Source organism: Tamandua tetradactyla, chromosome 13 (genome assembly GCF_023851605.1).
Source record: "Tamandua tetradactyla isolate mTamTet1 chromosome 13, mTamTet1.pri, whole genome shotgun sequence".
Classification (NCBI taxonomy): Eukaryota; Metazoa; Chordata; class Mammalia; order Pilosa; family Myrmecophagidae; genus Tamandua; species Tamandua tetradactyla.
In genome coordinates, this window is record NC_135339.1 from 76,073,457 (window position 1) to 76,086,644 (window position 13,188).

The 13,188-nt window shown below is 33.6% G+C and overlaps 1 protein-coding gene and 1 non-coding gene across 2 annotated transcripts in view; one reads left to right on the top strand and one right to left on the bottom strand.

The window, feature by feature from the left end:
* Window positions 1–460: 460 nt before the first annotated feature.
* LOC143654673 (U6 spliceosomal RNA) lies at window positions 461–563 on the top strand. Its single transcript, XR_013161871.1, has one exon. It is a non-coding gene; the product is annotated as a U6 spliceosomal RNA (small nuclear RNA).
* Window positions 564–10,974: 10,411 nt separating this feature from the next.
* Window positions 10,975–13,188, bottom strand: part of CCDC186 (coiled-coil domain containing 186) — a 49,527-nt gene continuing 47,313 nt past the window's right edge. The window contains exons 15-16 of the mRNA XM_077126091.1: window positions 12,009–12,228; window positions 10,975–11,306 (exon numbers count right to left, since the gene is read on the bottom strand). Coding sequence (XP_076982206.1) covers window positions 11,226–11,306; window positions 12,009–12,228 — 301 coding nt within the window. The 3' untranslated portion in view covers window positions 10,975–11,225. The remainder of the gene's footprint in view (window positions 11,307–12,008; window positions 12,229–13,188) is intronic.

Consider the following 13,188-nt stretch of genomic DNA (forward strand, 5'->3'; position numbering starts at 1 on the left):
TGACCTCAGGCAAATCACTTTCTCTTCCAGACCTTCTTCCTCATCTTATAATAAGGGGTTGAAATGGATTGTGGTTTCCAAAACCAGGCTCCAGTGAAGTGAGAAAAACAAATAGAGCATTTCCTAGAGCGAAAGTCATTCAATTGAAAAGTTGTCACTTTCTACCTTTTTTTTAGGGAGGGGGTGGGGTGGGAAAGATGAAACATCCTTTTATGAAATTGTGAAGATGAATGGTAATTCTTCTTGACCCTTATTTAGTAAAATAAAAGTCAGCAACCTCAGAATTTTATTTTGAAATCCTACTAATAAGTGGAACGTGAAAGTCTGGTCACTCCGGGACTAGATGTTTTCTAAATCCTCTTCATCTCCGAGCTCTGTGGTTCTGCAGCGCCTACTTGTTTCTGCTTACCAACCTCGGGTCATCAGACTGAACAGTGGGCGGAATATCTGAAGAAGCTGCTTGCTTCAGCAGCACATGTAGTAAATTTGGGTCAGCACAAGAAGATAAGCATGACCTCTGCAGAATGATGACGCAACAGAGGCATAAAGTGTTCCATATTTTTAAGCTAGTTTGTAAACCCTAACGTAAGCACTAAAAAAAAATTTTAGGAAGAGGTGTAACTAATAAGCCAATTATATCAAATGGAATCATAAAAACACACAATCCAAAAACAGGCAGAAAATCTAGAAAAGGAAAGAAAAATTATTTTACATGTATATCTTGCTTAGCATAATGGTCGGCTTTTGGTGACAGCAATCCAGAGCCTATGTTCTAATAAGAAAAAAAATTATTGGGTTAGGGGCAGTGGTTGGGGTATTTGTATTTCTTCGAAAGCACCACAGAAACAAAAAAACAAATATATTGACAATGAAGCTTTAAGTGAGGGCCAATCACACGGCAGGAGACAACAGGTGTTGTGTTGAGATACAAGCTACTTGTCTAGACTTCCTATCAAAATTCCAACAGCCTAGTTTGCAGAAATGGACAAGCCAATTATCAAATTTATTTGGAATGGTAAAGAGCCCCCAAAAGCCAAAACCGTCTTGAAAAAGAAACGAAGTTGGAAGACTCACACTTCCTTACATTAAAGCTTATTAACGCTATAAATATAAATAAGTTTTTTCATGAACTATTTTGCAAAGGTATGACTCCTGTACAAAGAGTGTATAATTTGGGGGGATGGGGGGAGAATAATATTGCATTCTCTGGGCTATGTTTAACAGGAAAACATCAACAGTACTACAGCAATACCAGGGGTACATAATGGGGGGAGGGCCAAGAGTTAGGGGAGGGTTTGGATTTTCTATTTGGTGAGGGTGTGTTTATTGGCTATCTTTTTCTTGGGAACAATGAAATTATCTAAAATTGAGAGTGTTGTTGGATTGTTGACTTTGGACATTATACACGAGACCCAGCAGAGAGAGGTGGTTGAAAGATGCACTGAAAAATAAATGATCTAACACGGTGCTGCTACAAAAAAGGAACAAAGTTGTGAGGCACGCAACATTGTGAATGAACCTGTGGGACATTTGGTGAGGCAAAATCAGCCAGAAACAAGAGCAAATATTGTATGATCTCATTTAGAAAATACGTTAAGAAAACTGCAGCATAGATTGTACGCTTTTATAGCAGTCACATTTAGTCCAGAGTGGTAATTGTTATTTCAAGATTTTGAGGGGCTGTTTTGTACATGTATAACCTAGTATTTAGAGATAAGAATGAAGCCAATCGGGTTGGGGTTAAGATAAGTCAGAATACAGGGATAAGGAAGACATTGCATGTATTTTAGAATTTCACCTAGTCTTTGAGACCAAAGGACCAAAGTTGTAGTATGTCCAGAACCTAGGTTTTCTGTAGCACTTAACCTGTCTGGATAGATTAAACAATCTAAACACAGGAAGCCAGAATAAGAATGAGAGCCTTTAATCCTGTGTAGCTTAGTGTAATGCCTGGATACATCCCAGAGTCTATTAAGCCGATAATCAAAAAGTATTGGCAAAGTCCGTTGAGGGATTGGAGAACAATTAGGGAACTGTTAAACTTTACCACTGGGTAAACCCCGGATACTATGCCAAATATTAAAGACACCCAAATCAATAGGCCAAGCCCTTGATCTTGAAGCTTGCTCATGTGAGGCTTATGTATGTAGCAGAGAAGCTTAGCCTACCTATAGGCATGCTTAAGAGTCACCTCGGAGGATCCCTTTTGTTGCTCAGATGTGGCCTCTCTCTAAGCCTAACTCTGCAAGTAAAACCACTGCCCTCTCCCCTACATGGGACATGACATCCAGGGATGAAAGTCTCCCTGGCAGCATGAGAGATGACCCCCAGGAATGAGCCTGGCCTGGCACTGTGGGATCAACAATGCCATCTTGACCAAAAGGGGGAAAAGAAGTGTAACAAATAAGGTTATCAGTGGTGAGTCAAGAGGCTACACTGGAGGTCACTCTTACGCAGGCTCCTGTTAGACATTGCTACCTACCATAACTAGCCACCCCAACCAAAACCATTTCTGCTAATCCTAAAGAGTATAAAGGGCATTATACAAGATTTTACAAAGGTTCACTGCAGTAGAGTAACTCTCTAAAACCTACAACCTCTGGATGGGTCCCTGGACCAGATAAGTCCTAAAATGCAGAGGCGCCAGCCCTTCCAGAACATCAACTAGTTCCACCCCCATCCCATATTATCGACAGAGTTACACAGAGAAAGTCAGGTTTAACAAATCAATATGAGGGCTGAATCATTATACTGATATTTTTTTAGCCTCCAGTACCTTAGAGCAGCTAGAAATAAAAACCTAAAATTGTGGAAACGTTGTTCTACAACTAATTGTTGCAATGTACTTTGAATTTATTGCCTTTATGTTTATTATTTCAAGATAAGGAGTATAACAGAAAAGATAAGATTTAACAAATGAGTATGACTGCTGAATCATTATATTGATATTTCTATTGGTCTCCAGTATCTTGAAACAGCTAGAAGAAAAAAAAAATTGTGGAACTGTAACAAATACCAAATTTTAAAATCTGTTCTATAACTACTTGTTAAAATGTACTTGGAAATTTATTGATTTTATTTATATATATTTCATACACACAAAAAAAGTGTAAAAGAATGAAGTTCTTGTTCATGAACATGAATGAACCTTGAGTGAAATAAGCCAGACACAGAAGGATAAATATTCTATGATCTTACTGATATGAAATAATTAGAAAAAGCAAACTCACAGAGTTAGAATCTAGAATACAGGTTACCATAGGTCGGGTTGGTAGTAGGGAATGGGGAGTTAATGCTTAATCTGCATAGAATTTCTATTTGGGATAACTGTAAATTTTGGAAATGGATGGTGATGATGGTAGCACAACATTGTGAGTGTAATGAATAGTACTGAATTATATATAGTGAATATGTTTAACAGGAGGAATTTTAGGTCATATCTATGTTACTAGAATAAATATTAAAAGATGAAACATAGGACTATATAGCACAGTGAACCCTACTGCAAATGATGAACTAGTTAATAGAATTATTAAAATGTTCTTTCATGAATTGTAACAAATGTATCACTCTAATGCAAGTTGTTAATAATAGCATGGTATATGGGGGAAAATATACCCTAATATCAACTCTGGACTATTATTACAATTATAACATTTTTTCCTCAATTTTAAGAAAGGTACCACACTAATGCAGAGAGTTAATAATGGGGGGAGGGGTAATATGGGAATGCTGTATTTTTACATGATTTTTCTGTAAACCTACAACTTCTGTATAATTAAAAAATATTTTTTTAAACAGGTAAATGATCTAAAGTTACATTTATCCAAAGAATATATTCAAATAGCCAACAAGTACACATAAAGATGCTCAACATTAGTGATTTAGGAAATGCAAATCATACAATGAGATACCACTTCATACCCAACAGGATGCCTATAATTAAAGAGGTGGTGAGGGTGTGGAGAAATATCAACTCTCATACACTACTGGGAATGTAAACCAGTGCAGCCACTTTAGAAAACCATTTTCAGTTCCTCAAAAAAGTTAGATACAGAGTAACCATATGACTCAGCAATTCTACTCCTAAGTAAATACCCAAGAAAAATGAAAACATGCCCACACAAAAGCTGTACATGGGTGATCATAGCACCATTATTCATAATAGCCAAAAGGTGGAAATAACCCAATGTGGTATATCCATAAAATGGAAAATTATCTGGCCATACAAAGGTATGAAGTACTGCATACACTATGACATTGAGGAACCTTGAAAACATTACGCTAAGTGAAAGAAACCAGTCACAAAAGACTTCATTTTAATGATTCCATTTCTATTAAATGTCCAAAATAGGCAGATATATAAAAACAGAAAGGTGATAGTGATTTCTCAGGGATGGGGATATAGGGGAATTGTCAGGGTGAGAGCTAAAGAGTACATAGGGTTTCCTTTCGAGATGATGGAAATGTTAAAAAATTAATTGTTTCACAACTTGGTGAATATACTAAAAACCATTGGATTATATATCTTAAATGGATGAATTGTATGATATGTGACATTTCAGTAAAACTGTTTAAAAAAAAGGAGGGGGGAGAGGTGGGATAAGAAAACAAAGGTCTGAAAACTAGAATTGGATTACAGTCTCAGGGGATGCTGCTCAAATGAATGTTGTTCCCTTTCAGCAACACACACCACCCTTTCCTACCTTCCTCCAAATTTAATCTCTCTCAAGGGAGGAGAACACTGAACAATACAATCTTTTCAAATAATAAATGTATACACATACATACTAACTCCATGCCTCCTTTTCTTTTGCTATGCAGTCCTATAGTGCCAGGCATGGGATATGATTCTTAGAAATAATTTTTTTAAATTAACCATAGTAAAAACAGTATACTTATTGAAAAAAATTTTTAAACATTAATATGAAGTGAAAAATGAAAGTCTAGCACTTCTCAGGGGAAACCATTGTTAAGTTTGGTTTCTGTGCTCATTCAGAACTTTTTCTTTACATATATACTTGGATGTATCTAGAACAATATTTTTTTCACTTTGCTGTAAATATTGTTCCAGTACAGCAATAATTTTTATAACACATGCGTATATGCATGATTCAACATTTTTCTATAAAAATATTTTTGTAAACATAAATTACTTACTTTTGTAGATTTAACTAAATAAGATGTTCATATCTCAGAGCTTTGCAGTTTACAAAGTTCTTTCTCTGTTCATGTTAGTCTACAGAACAGCTCTGCAATATAGGTTTTATCTTGCCCCTTTTACAAATGAGAAAACTGGAGCTCAAAGAGGTAAAATGACTTGTCTAAGGCTTCACAATAAGTGAAGTGGAGTGCGGTCTTCCAAATCCAAAGCACTTTACAGCCCTCGCTGTTCTCTGGTTGCCTTAGAAAGAGATGGAGCAGGGAAAGGGAGTCTCTGTTAAAGTCATAAACAGGGCAGCATGGAAAGGTATACCCAGAGGCAGTTCAAAAACATTAGGAATAACTAGTCGTTGCCTGGACTGTCAAGAGAATTATATGATCTTCAAATTAACTGATCCCCCCCACCCCCCCCAACCGTTACTAAGTTTAAGAGACAATAAAATGATTGGTTTTATTTCTCTTCTTTGAAGTGAGAGGAAGAACTAAGTCAAAAGACAATGGGGGGAGGAAGAAAAGAGATACTAAGTCTTCACCTTAGAGACAGTTCAACTGTACACCCACAGCATACACATCTTTAAATTGATAGATTACTGATCTTTTTTTTTTTAAAAACAGACCAGTATAGAAAAAGAATCTATAATATGACTTTCAACAAGTGACAGGTATGAGAACTTTTGACTTTGGGGAAGTAGATTAGAATAGTAAAATAAATCCCCAAGTTGTATTCACATTCTAGCGCAACAAATTCCTACTAAGTTTCTTGTGAAAATTACTTTGAGCCTCAGTTTCCTACCTCATATAATTGTCCTGAGCCTCACTCAAAAGCAGTTAATTAGCATCCATTCCCAATGCACCCCCTTGATATGTTTGTCTTTTGAAGGGCGTTCCCTATCATTTCAAAAGGAAAACATTTTTAAAAGACAAAAGCAATACAGTATACATTTTATTTATTTCTGACTAGCTCCTAAATACTAGTTTGTATTTGAAAATAAAGAAAGACTTGGGCCTAGAGCCTTTTTTAGAAGGCCAAGTTTTGCTATAAATAACTGAAATGAAAATTTAAAATATATGCTGGCATTCAACTTAATTTGCATTCAACTGGCATCAAATCCATAATTGGTAGAATAAAGACAAATATGGAAAGCAAAAATTCCCAGTTTGACTTAAAAAAGAAAATTCAAGCAATTTGAACCACCTTGCCAACATTCTGGAGAATCAGTCTGTTTGGTAAGCAGTATATGTAAACTAATAATAAAAATGCCATTAAAATAAACTTGGTACAATAGGTATTACCTATTTAATAAGTACAATATATACATAGAATCTTCTTGAAAAACTTCATTTCATACAGACATATATTTACAAAATGAACAGTATAATCAAAGATTATCTGTACAATGCACATATATATATATATGAACTTTGGAAGATAAACAAGTTTCATTACCATAGTCAAAATGGACAGTCATATGCATACCTAAAAAGAATTCCATTCCAGAAGAAAAATATATCTTTAATATACAAGGATGTCTCTTTGTTTTTTTTACATGGGCAGGCACTGGGAACCAAACCCGGGTCCTCAGGCTTGGCAGGCAAGCATTCTTACCTGCTGAGCCACCATGGCCTGCCCTATACAAGGATGTCTCTTGTCTGTTATTTTCTTGAAAATTCTTTGTTTGGATACTTTTTTATTTCATGTTTGGCCTGGAAAAATTTCAGGCTTCTAGTGCCACCAATTTGTATTAGTTAAAAATTAACAACTTTAATGTCAAGAAATATATATTTTTTAAGGTTATTGAAAAATAGGCCACTGGAATTAACATTCGTAAGGCAAAATAATGATATTGAATGACAACATGATTTATAAAAATATCTTCACCAGGGTGACTCATATAACATTTACAGTATTAATGGTTTCTAATGTTTTTCTTCTACTGGTAAATCTTGGTCTAAATTTACATGTAAAAATTTATAGAAAATAATTCACATATTGCAAAACAAAGTTTAGAAACATGTATGACAACATGATTAGATTCATCTTTATGAGCATCAGAAAGGCATTAATAATTCACTAAAATGGCAAAAATCTAAGGCCATTTTATGGTCTTTGGATTTTTTCCCCCCTTTTCTTTAGGAATTAATTAAACCTCAAACTGTGACAAGTTAGGAAATGTGCAAAACCACCATGAAAACAGCAATCTGCTCTCAGCATACCTCATTTTCCCAAAGCTTCACATCCAAGTGAGATTTCTGGGCCATCTCCTTGCACATGTAGACTAACCCTCTTACCAGCCTGTTACAAGGGACTGGCTATGAGCTGCAGAGAACTAAAGACCTGATCCTATGACCTCCTAGCTACATTCTATAGAGAGTAAGCTCCAAATGTGGGAGATGTGCCCTGTCTGGTCTGGTCTCTGATACAGCACAAGTCTCGTATTGTGCCTGGCAATAGTAGGTACTCAATAAATGTGCTTAATAAATGGATAAATAGCATGTTAGTAGACTGATAAAACTTAATTCCGAGCCTAATTGTTTTAAATGGTTATGAAGATACAAGTTAAAAAATAAAAACTAAACCAAAAAAAAAAAAAAGTGCTATTAATCTCCTTCTTCTGCCCAAACCCCCTATTTTCAATCCTTAAAACAAATGGCTAAAGTCTGAAGTAGTATGGGACAAAAGGAATCATAATAAGTGTTCACTTAAAATGAAAACCATGTGAAATGTACACATATACAAACAAAATAAATCATTTCCTTCTCAAAGAAACCAGAATATTGTCCTCTAACCAAGACAATCTTTGATGTATACAATTAAGAAAATAATGAACATATATAATAAAATTTCCCCCAGATCTCAGGTTTATCCTGACCATTTTCCTTTTCCAGATACTACATTCTTCTCTTCATATATTCAATATAGTAAGAGGTAGAAGGTCCTCTAAATCCTTATTTTGGGAGATGTTTGTACAAGATATCTGTTTTATATATATATATAAAAACACACACATTTTTATACATTATTTTGTTCAGTTGTGATCCATATACAAAAAGATATATTAGATACAGAAGAACAAAAAGAAAACAAAGTCTTTTCTTTAAAAGACTTCTTTAGGTTTTTTTTTTTACATTTATGGGGGTGGGGGAAGAGTAACAAAACAGTCACAATGTGGTTTTTTTCCTTCTTTTTTTTTAACATGGGCAGGCATGGGGAATCGAAGCCAGGTCTCTGGCATGGCAGGGGAGAACTCTGCCAGTGAGTCACCATGGCCCACCCCACAATATATTTTATAATGGCTTTCTTCTAAAATTGTTTCATCATTAAACTTCAAGTGGATGGTGCCACAAATATTAATACTGGAATGCTTCATTTTTGTCTTTAATAAATATAAATATATAGATTTAAAAGTATACAGACAAAAGACCTACGGTTCTGATCACTATATGGTCTATTATATATATGTCTTGGAGAATTAAATAAATATTGCAGTTTATGAATCTATACCATATGAGAAGCCAGGCAAATTTAGTTATGTTGGCAACTCTAATTAGTCCTTAGGAGTATCAATAGTATGCCTAGAAACAAATGGGAAAATAATTCTGATTTGATTGCACTTACCCTTTTATTTTCTTTATTTTGATGAATTATTTGGTAAAAAGAAAAAGATACATTATAGTAAGATTGATACTTTTATAACTATTTTTAAAATAAAATTTCTTTGAACTTATATTTTCATTCTGAAATAAGATGATATTTGCTTTTTGATGACAACCTATAACTCAATACACAGAAAAAATACGACACCACATGGAATTATCTAATCCTTAGTAAATATATTATCTTTTTTAAAAATGTTAAAGTTGGTTTTTAAAATGCTAAAACACATTAAAGGGACATTGTCATCATGAGTACAACTCTTAGAGCACATACAATTATTTAAAGGCTTTTAATCCATTGCCTCAAAACTTACTTCGAGGAGAGAAAAAAGGATAAAAACATTCTAAACAAAAATAAGGCTTTTTCCACATGCTAACCACAAGGAAATTATCAGATAATAGGCAAACTCATACAGACAGAAAGTAGAGAACAGGTTATTGGGGGTGGGGGTAGGGGCAAAGGAGAGTTAATACAAATGAGTGTAGGGTTTCTCTTTAGGGTGAAGGAAAATGTTACAGTAATGGATGGTGGTGAGGCTACTGCAACATTGTGAATGTGACTAATCACATTAAATGGCAGGTTTGGGAGGGACTGGAATGGGAAGATTCACGTTGTATGTATTGCCAGAATTTTTAAAAAAGAATGAGAAAAAGAAATAATGACCATTATATGCAATACATGATATCAGATGGGATCTAAGAATGGAGAAGAGAAGGCTCAAAAAATATTATCGGGACAAAAGAAAAAATTGGATTATACACTACAAGCTTTATATCACTGTTAAATTTCTTTACTTGATAACTGCACTTAAGGTGATTTACACAAGTGAATATCCTTGCTTGTAGGAAACATACATGGAAGTATTATGTGTTCAAGAAGTATGATGTGTATAAATGTTCTCAAATGTTCTGAAAACAGATAAATAGAAGACAGAAACAGGTAAAAACAAACACACAAAGATAGAATGACACTGCAAAGGTGGCAAAATATTAAAATTGGTGGATCTGGGTATCTGGGGGGGAGCTGGAGTTCTCTATATGGGGTGTGTATTATTTTTGCAACTGTCCTGTAAGACTTAAATTATTTCAAAGTAAAAATTACAAATAAAACGAGGGTTGCTACAATATCCCCACATAAGCCAAGACATCCTATTACAGAAATGATCTGAATATAATGAAATACAAAAAGTCACAAGCAGAAATCATAGTAGGTGAGAAATTATGAGATAAAAAAAATTCAATGACTAAAATTGATATTATGTTTGGCTGGTAACTTTTAAGGACACATCTTAAGTAAGTATTGTAAAAATCTGACAAGATGCATAAATTTGGTTCCAAAATTTCTTGGTTATGGAGATATTATTATTTTGCATATTAAATTTTTAAAAATACACCACATTTCTTATAGAGAATTGTATAATTTCACTACACTGTATAAGTATATCAATAGGAAAGAATGGTGCTCACATGAAATGGTTTACAGTGTCAAAGGCTGATTTCTCATTGGGACTGGCTCTTCATAAATATCTTAAACATGATTACATTTATCTTTACATTTGATATCAGTAAAACTGATGTATTTCAGTTTAAAAGAGTTGATATTCATCTTTCTGTTCTAATGATTGGATCCATTTAAGACTTTAAAACATAACTGAAGTCCACATGAATTTTCTAATTGAACATGTTACTTAAAACCCTATTTTAAATAAGTAAAGGTTTGAAAATTCAACTACTAACCCAATCAGATTTTGAAAAAAGATTTTATACTAAAAATCACATTAAAAAAAGAAGTTACCTAAGAAAGATATGGGACAAAGAAATAACAATGCCTGATCACTGTTGGTTATCAATAACTAGCTCTTCTAGTGAATTTAGCTTTCATTAAAACTAAAATTAAATTAAAGATTTAAGTACTCATATGCATCCCTAAGACACTATCAAATACTATAACCTGAATTTCAAAGTACTGGAAATTTTATCATTTCTTGAGTTTTCTTGATGTTGGAGAAATAGCATATTACTTACTGAAAAATTAACACCTGTCTTTTCATGCATAATTTTAAAAAGCTGAATCGTTTTTGATATTACATATTTTAAAGAAATACGGAGAAGAGGTTTTTAAAAGCCCTTGTAGTAATAGTCAGCGCTTTATATGACTATTAGGCAAATCATATTACATTTTCTTTATTCAATAACAGGCTGTTGTATTGCACCACAGAAAAACAAATGTCATCAAAGCTTGTCCTCTTACAGTACACACAACAATGCATTTGTATTGTAAAAGGATACTTTTTGTACAGATGAAGCAAACACGTTTTACTGGCTGACACACAAAGCAGGGGAAAGTTTCCAACAATACTGGTCACCAGCACCTGTTCCTTGGGTGGCTTTTGTCTTTTTACTTTGTGTTAGGTCTTCATCCTCTGTTCCAGTTCATGCTGGTATTTAATAAGACGTTCTATTTCTGTTCCAAGTGTCTGTAGGTTTTCCTGTTATGGAATATGTAATGGGAGAAAAGGGAAGAGAAAACAGAACTACTAAATATAATAAATAAAAAGATTCATCTTGAACTATTTTTGCCTAAAAATTTGAAACTGAAAGAGGGATGATTAGTTGTCAATACTATTTGAGACAAACTAGGCATGCAACACTGATTTCACTGAAATTGTTCATTTCAAAGGCATACTTGCCCCTGAAACTACAGCGATTTTTAGACCATAAAATTATTACTTACTAGACTTAAAAAATTATTTTTAAAATATCAAGACCCAAATACAGCAAAAACAGAATAGTTGGGACAGATAAGAGCTGCAAAAAATAAAGCTGGAAAACGCATTAGAAAATGAATGTCTCAATCTTAAATAATCCTGTTACAGCAATTAAGTATAATTAATTACAATTTGTGTCAAAGTTCACCCACTGTTAATCTCAGGTTCTTTTAAAAAATGAACCTATTCCCTAGCACAAAACTCAAGTGTCTATCCAATAACTCAAGTGATTTTCTCTATTCATCTTTCCTTATTGGTTTAAAAAACTGCATTCTTCAAAATGAAGAAATCACAAATTTTATCTCTAAGTGGCTACCTTGTGTTTCAGAAATGGTCCAACTATGTGCTGTATCAGACAATGAAAGAAACATTTTTATAATTAAAATATTTAGTTGTTGATAAGTAAATGAGCAATACAAATACCTTCAAAGTAATATTTTTTAGTAATGTATCCTCTAAAACAGCCTGTAATTTTCGGTTGATCTCCAGAGAGAGTTCCAATGTTAACCCACTATCAGCAGGATGGGATGTATATAAAGATGCCATGATGCCACCCCGTCGACTTAAATGGACTTTGTTAAAATCAGACGCCTCTGAAGAAAGTGTACCTGATTCTTCCCGTAAAATGTAACTCTGAATTATTCTACAAAACAAAACATTATATCAGTTGTGTAACGACACATGTGGACTGCAGTTTTAAGAATACAGATTTAAAACCACTGGAATTTCAAGAGTCAACTAATCATAGGTATAAAGATGATTAACATAAAATAAATACCTATTAGGTTAAAAGACCTACATTGAAAAAGAATGGTATTTTCCTTATTAGGATGGTCTCTTAAATGATTCCATTTTTGTTCTAATATGGTTTTCAGATTAAATATATAAATTCTGTTTTTCTATTTCTTCTTTTATTACTTTAATCAAAATAATTTTCTATTTCTTCTCTTATTACTTTAATCAAAATAATAATTAAAGTATTTTAGTATCTTAAAAAAAATTAACATCTATTGAACTCTATGCTGCCTTAAAGGAAAGACCTATGTTTTCTTTATAGCTCAGATTTCAGTTTAAAACTTTCAGTTCTAAACTTAGAACTGCAATTTACTCTTTTTCTTTTAAAAGTCATGGGTATTCTTCTATAACCCAACATTATTACAAAATAAAAATTCAAAAGTCAACAGTAAAGCCTCACAATAAAAAGAAAGCTCTTATTTAAATGAATATGACTTTGTGAAAGGAACATGGTGCAGCACAGACTCTGGAGCTACTGAGATCTGGGTTTGGATCTCCAGCGTTAAGTGGGTCACTTACAGAATGAGAGGTGACCTTGGAACATTTAGTTATTTGGCGTAAGCCCCAATGAACTCATATCCAAAATTACAGAACCCATTGTCTCACTGAGTAGTTACAAGGCTTCAAAGAGCTACTATAAAGCAATAGGAGCAGTGCCTCATACTTACTAAGGGTATAAATAACATAAATTGTATAAATAAACTAACCCACCGTGTCTTATTTAACAGGAAACAAATTCACAACTACATATATCTCTTGGACACACAATCATAAAAATAAAGTAACCAAGCTAGATAAACCACCACCT